Genomic DNA, 6,541 nt, shown 5'->3' with positions numbered 1-6,541 from the left:
TCTTCCGTGTCTCCCTGATTAATTATCCTAGTTTGTCAACAACGAAGAAGCGATCGCAGCCACACACTCAAGCACTGCCGTGGTTGTCGAAGCCCAATCAATCCACCTTTTCTGTTTTGGCCTCGCGCTCTTTGTTGTCTCCGGTCTGGTAGGCCTCCCTTGGGTTTGTAAGGTCTTCGTCCTCACTGGATTCGTCATCGCTACCCAGTGTCTTGATTCCTCTGTCCCTGATGGCTTGCATGGCGGCTTGAATTATCATCCACGTCCAGAAGACGTGCATGAATTGCAGAGCCAGCAAGAGGGAGCAGAAGACGTGGTAGGCGGAAGACATCCCCACAACGGTCACCGCTTCGAAGACGGCGCTGTAGACCACTCGGTACGGGTACAATCCCAGACGGGACACCAACCAAGAGATGGTGAAGAGGAAGAAGGTTGCGTCCGCGACACGCTGGCGATCGACATACCTCGCCATCCTGGCGACCTCGAGTGGCACATCCGCGAAGTCGTGGACGATGAGGACCAAGGAGCCGACGCGGTGAAGGTTGCAACTCCACGAGAGGCAGAGCAGGGTGATGGTGACGACGTGGTGGGCGAACATGGTCCAGAAGTCCCGGCGCTTGGTACTCACGAAGTGGGACGCCGTGCAGGACGTGTAGAAGCCCAGCTGGATCATGTAGTACCACCAGATCCCGTCGGCCACGGGATGGTTGGGAAAGTCGTACCAGCAGTGCATCGTGTCCCACAGCCAGGGCTTGTCCCAGAGGACGTAGAGGCCGTAGCAGAAGATGTGCGCGTAAAAGAGGAACCTCCACGCGGTCTCGGCGAATCTGGCCAGTTTCTTTTCTTGCGTGTTCCGGTGGTGGACCCAGAGTTGAACGCATCGCTCTGTGACGTGGAGTTCCGTGGCTAGGAGGCGCGCCTGCTCCTGGGTCATCGTACAACGGTTTGCGGTGAATCTGTTCATGAAGACGTGATCTTCTTGAGGGCGACGGTGGTTTGCACCGCGGTCTTTAATGCCTAGCCATACTCCGAGTGGGCGAAACGCTGTTTTTTCGAGCGTGTATCGGATGACCAGGAGCAAGATCGCTAGGAGGACACCGTAATAGAGATCTTCGCATCGGGCGTGCTTGGCTCCGTCTCCTCTGCCGACGACGTCTTCCCACGTCATGTTAGGAGGTAGCCAGAGGTCATCGTTCCAGAACCACTTCCCTAGCCGGGGAATCGTACCGCCCGCCATTTTGGAGTTCTCTGGCTGCGCGATTCAGCGATCTGATGATGATTGTGCAGGTTACTATATAGTTGCTGTGATAATCAAAATTGACTCTTTATCGAACTATTCTTTGAAGTGTGCAGCTTGAGCTATAATCGACCCTGCAAGCTCTCTTTTCATGCTTACTGTATTCTTCCCCTTTCCTCAACAACAGGAAGAGAAAAATAAATATAATTGTTCATTTTAGCCGGTGGCCTGTCTTCTACATTCTTAGCGTGAGCCTAATGGGAAAATGTTATACATTAACTGAACGTTGGATGAGCTCGATTTCGCGTTTCTTCGATGCCATTGCTTTTCTTGAAAACAGGAGGTCGATTGTGATGATTGAGCAGTTTTGGTTGGAGATCCACTGCACATGCGCTCGTGCAACGGACACACTCAAACGCGACATGAAAGGAGCTCGTGCATGTTGTCAAAATAAAATCAACCTGTTTTTTTTTTTTTTTTTTCGGAGAGGAAAAACAAACAAAAAAAAATTATCCGCTTTTTGTGTGCGGGCACGTTTAGCAATATTCTCGGAGCAGCTAATTGTCATATTCGGATTCATGGGTTAACGCGGGTCAGCGACTGTAGTCGCTGACAAGGTGCGAGCGGCAGGGACGAGCGAGCTTTTTGCCTTTGACGACGCTTCAACGCCTCGTGCGCCTCAAGCGCGCAGCCGAAGCACGGCGGAAGGCAGGGAGACCAGTCTGCTGAAGGTCGGGCGTTTGAAACACTCCCTCTGCCCGTGCAGTCACGGGTAAACTCTTCCTGGGTTACCTGACTGGTTGGACTTATAGGTAGGACTCCGTGTTTTCGGAGTACATTCTTCGTGAATTTAGGGTGCTTTTCGGAGTTTATTTTTCGCTGGAAATTCGGGATTTATCGGAGTTTATTGCTGTTAGATTCCCAATTCTCCGAAATTCGGAGTTTTACTCTACTGTAGTGCCAATTCGCAATATTAAAAATAAAGTTAAATAATTTCCGGAGAAAAACGTACCCTCAGTTGATAGAAGATGGTACTCCCAATCGCCCTTGCGATTGGGAGTACCGACTGTCCCGCGACACATCTTGCAAACAACTGCTTCTTTGAATAAAGGTCAGTGCTTAGATATGTAGCCCAACTCTCGCACGTAGTCGTTGGGAAGCATGTAAAAGCTTCAGCTACCCTTCACTAAGATCTACAGGTTTTTTTGCTGTTATAAGCACACAACCCTTCCTCTATCTAAGAAGCTCAAATAGCGTGGTCCATACAAACTGAACACAGGCACAGTGACTTTTATTGTGGCCCAGAATTACTGAGTAACGGTTGATAGTGGAGCTTGTTGGTACACAGCTGTCTATTCTCTATATCTTCCCCTGGTTCAAGCTGTCAAATATATGCCCAGAATTACGTTGATCCTTTGTACTAGTGAACGAATCTTTACGAAATAAACGGTAAACTCCATTTTGTTACAGACCCGAGATGAAAAAAAAAAAAAAAATGAAATGTTTTGCTTGGCAATTTTTATTCGTAAAATACCGTCCTTTTTGCTTTTCATTTTGCTATCGTGACCTCTAAATTCGGAGCTTTTTTTTTTTTTTTTTTGAGTACATTTTAAGTGACGATTGTTTTTTACTTGCGAGTTTTCTTCTGAGTTTTTCGGATTTATCCGGAAACAAGGAACCCTGGGTAGCTAGGATTTCGTGTTTTTGAAGTTTATTTCTCGTGAAATTCGGAGGGTGTTATTCAGAGCTTATTTTTCGCTAAAAATCGGGTGTTTATCGGAGTTTATTTTGTTAGATTCTTAACTCTCCGAAATTGTGATGATAATGCAATAAATGCAAAGGTGAAAACGAGCTGGACGAGAATAACGATAATAATCCCTGGAGAGGGGGAACAAGGGGGACAAAAGGCAGACACAAATCTCTAAACACTGCTGGGTGACTGGTGCGCGCTGAGAAAACCCGCCTGGTCCTGGTATCGAACCATGGTCCTCTCCATTTCCAGTGGAGCGCTCTACCGACTGAGCTAATTAAGAGTTAGACGTTAGTAGAGAAAACGGGTTTTAACAATGATAAAGTAGTGATTGCGCAGGCGAGCTGGTGGATGTTAACCATTGAGCTGTGTTAGAGACGTGTCCTCGACTGTTCATTTTTCTTCTACTTTGAAACTTTCCTCTTTTCCTGCCTCAGTCTCGGGCCAAGAACAAAAAGCGTTTTAACAGCTGCCACCAGGCTAACACCAACAAGGGTGAACGGCCTGCATTTTAAGGTTATGTCCCCCTGGTTCTCCCTCTCCAGGAATTATCGCTATTTCCGAAATTTTAAGTTTATTTCACCGTGTTCCCAATTTTCAAAAATTAAAAACTACAATATAAAGTTTGGGTACCATAACGCGTTGTCCTGAAGGAACCTCGATGGGGTTCCTTCAGGACCTCATCGCTCGATCCGCCGAAAGACATCCTGGTGATATATCCCACACACCGCCTGGTGTGGGATATCATTTTTTGTCAGTAGTTCAATAGAGAGTTTTAGTAGATCGTTCCGATACCTCCGACAGCCCCGATAACGATACTATGCATGCACAAGGGAGGCGGTGGCGGAGTATCGGGTATCGTTATCGGAGTCATGGGAACGATCTACTAAAACTCTCTATTATGTCAAAGGAAATTGAAGTGGCATCTCCCCTGGACCACTAATCTTGTGCTCTTATAAAGTTAGTTTCATAAAGAATCGTCTTCTGGACTCTTATTTTGTCGTTGTAACCTCGAAATTGGGAGTTTCTCGGATAAATCCGAATTGACGGATAATTTACCGGCGAATGTTTTTCGTTTTTTTTGTTGTTTTTTTTTTCGGATTTTTCCGGAAACACGGAACCCTACTTATAGGTCACGTGGTGATCAGGCCACGTGAAATGACATCGTGTGACACCGTCACGGTGACCATATGAAGTTACGCCACAAGGACTCTGGTCCGGGTGAGAATCGTTTCGGCGTCCGTTTCGTACATCACTACATTGGGATGCACGTTCAAGACCCCAGGCTAGAAGTGGTGCAGCAGTGACTAAACGTCTTACAGCGGCAACTCCAGATGCCCGTTGGCCTTGACTAACTTCCCATCTGGCTAGACATATACACAACTTTAATTCTTGAAGCTGTGGTCCCGTGTATACCGTCGTCCCTCCATGCTTGGCGGTGACCTGCTCCATCGGGTTCCGATTTCGTGAAGTACGTCTTGGTTGTGTATATCTGTTTCGCGAGGCCAAACATGACATGAATAAATATCCATCGTCAACTGGGAACAGCGTCTATTTAAAATCTCTGTCGCCTTTTGCGTTCCCTTGTGGGTTTGCTTCGGCTCCCAATTTTGTTAGAGTGGTGATGATCGCACATTTGTTATTATGGCACCTTTGCGTGGTCCACGCAATTTGTCAAAAAGAAGAAAGTTGGCAACGCATTAACAAATATAACGATTTTTTTCAGTTTTATTTTACAATAGACCGCAGAGGACGTTACAATGGATGGATGGATGCTAATGATTGTTGAGCCTCCTGGCCAAGAAACCAAAAGCATGATTAATTACCTCGCCCTTCTAAGTACGGATGTCGCGAACCTGCTTATAAAAAAAGGCAGGTTCGACTGAAAGTTCGGCTTTAATGCGCATACGCAAAAATGGGAAGACGAGTTGACACCACCACCTGGCGGAGGAAAAGCGCAATATTTGTGAATGCATTGCTTCACCTGTTCGCATTACCAACTAGCGAAATCATTAAAAGTATCTATTTTTGCCTTTATGTTGTGTAAACATTGGTAACCGTTCCATAAAATATAAAATAAACTACTTTCTAACTCTTTTTTCTGTTCATATATGTTGAACAGTAAATGGGCAAACCGAACCCGAAAACTCGGATACACACAGTCAAGTGCTGGGCAAACTACCTGTGTGGGAAAAGATCGTACTAGAAGCCGAGAGAAAAATGGGGAAGGAAAGAATGCGGGAAAAATCAGCTTTAACCATGTATAGGGGACGAAAACAGGAAGGAAGAAACATTGTTATGATAATTCACGGGGGAGCTCGTTGTTATTTGAGGCTAGATCAGGAGTATTGGGCTTGGACACATAGTATGTCAGGAGCATTGGACCAGGACATACATATGATTTATAGTATGTCCTGGTATGAGGGAATAGATACGAGGTGTGAGGAACGCTAAGGAAGATGAGGCAATAGAACATGTGGTGTTGAGGTGCACAGGGCTTGCTCCCGCCTTCCCGGAAAAGGCGGCGGATTTAGCCGGGGTGCTGGGTTTTGCAGACGAGAACGGGAGAGTCGATGATGAGTGCACTTTAATAGCAAAAAGAAAGATTAGAAGACTGGTGGAAATTATCTAGGGGAATTGAATGACTAACCAACACAACCGTGGACAGGCGGGACAGAGGAAAATTGAGACTCCCCTCTGTGTGGCTCCGGTTCAAAGTCTCAACCCTGCCTCTCAGTGGGATCGGTGCTGAGGTATAACGCCAACTAGGTTTGACGGGAGGAATATTGGCAACTCCCTCGCTTGATCCCCCAAAAGTTATTTTGGTGATATCCCACACCGCCAGGTGATAATTACGAAATTACAGAAGGGAAGCGAATTGGCGTTGAAGGGTGAAGGGAGGAATCATACTTTGGGTGTTTAATTTCTAGGCTAGGTGGCGCAAGCTGCCGCCCGTTATAAAGGGTACAGTTGTTAGCATCCATTCATCCATCCATTTAATCGAACTTTGTCGAACTTTGCAAAAAGGTCGAAGGTTCGCGGTATCCCTACTTCTAAGCCAGTTTGCTCCAAGCCATCTCAGTCAGTCCAATCCAGCGCCGTGAATGTATCACGTGACTCCCCGAAGGTCACGTGACGCTCGCACGACTAAAGGTACGCGTTCGGAGGTAAGGCCGCCAAAATGGCAGCTAGTGTGACGTCAGTGCGAGCCACTGAACTCCACTATAAAAGTGATTATTTTATCCAGCAGAAAAATAGAAACTGGTGGAGTTCGTATTTTTCTCAAAAAGATTCGGAACAGTGTGTATACTTACCTTTTCAGTTTTCTTCGAAAAAGATAAGCGAATGGCAATGATCGCGATTTGGTATGCCCCTTGATCGCGAGTGTCCGTCGTCGCGATTTGCACTTCTGAGCTCTTCTCGCTTGCTTATTGTTGGGCTGTAATCCGCCCGGCCTTGGCCGAGCCGGCGGTGGTACGCAACCTCTGGACAGCTCACCCATGGGCTGAGGGGGTGTTGCGACCCTACACGTAGAAACCACGAAAACACACCAG

The 6,541-nt window shown here is 46.8% G+C and overlaps 1 protein-coding gene across 1 annotated transcript; it reads right to left on the bottom strand.

The window, feature by feature from the left end:
* Positions 1–1,321, bottom strand: LOC8051122 (ceramide synthase 5-like). Its single transcript, XM_040207631.3, has one exon. It carries the CDS (start codon positions 1,235–1,237, stop codon positions 98–100), a length of 1,140 nt encoding a protein of 379 aa, XP_040063565.1. The 5' UTR covers positions 1,238–1,321; the 3' UTR covers positions 1–97.
* Between the last annotated feature and the right edge of the window lie 5,220 nt (positions 1,322–6,541).

Source organism: Ixodes scapularis, unplaced genomic scaffold (genome assembly GCF_016920785.2).
Source record: "Ixodes scapularis isolate PalLabHiFi unplaced genomic scaffold, ASM1692078v2 PGA_scaffold12__126_contigs__length_90152505, whole genome shotgun sequence".
Taxonomy (NCBI): Eukaryota; Metazoa; Arthropoda; class Arachnida; order Ixodida; family Ixodidae; genus Ixodes; species Ixodes scapularis.
This window is presented reverse-complemented; position numbering and strand designations above follow the sequence as displayed.

Excerpts from the sequence above, each read along its gene's own strand:
- LOC8051122 (XM_040207631.3), bottom strand. The coding sequence starts at position 1,237 with ATGGCGGGCGGTACGATTCCCCGGCTAGGGAAGTGGTTCTGGAACGAT.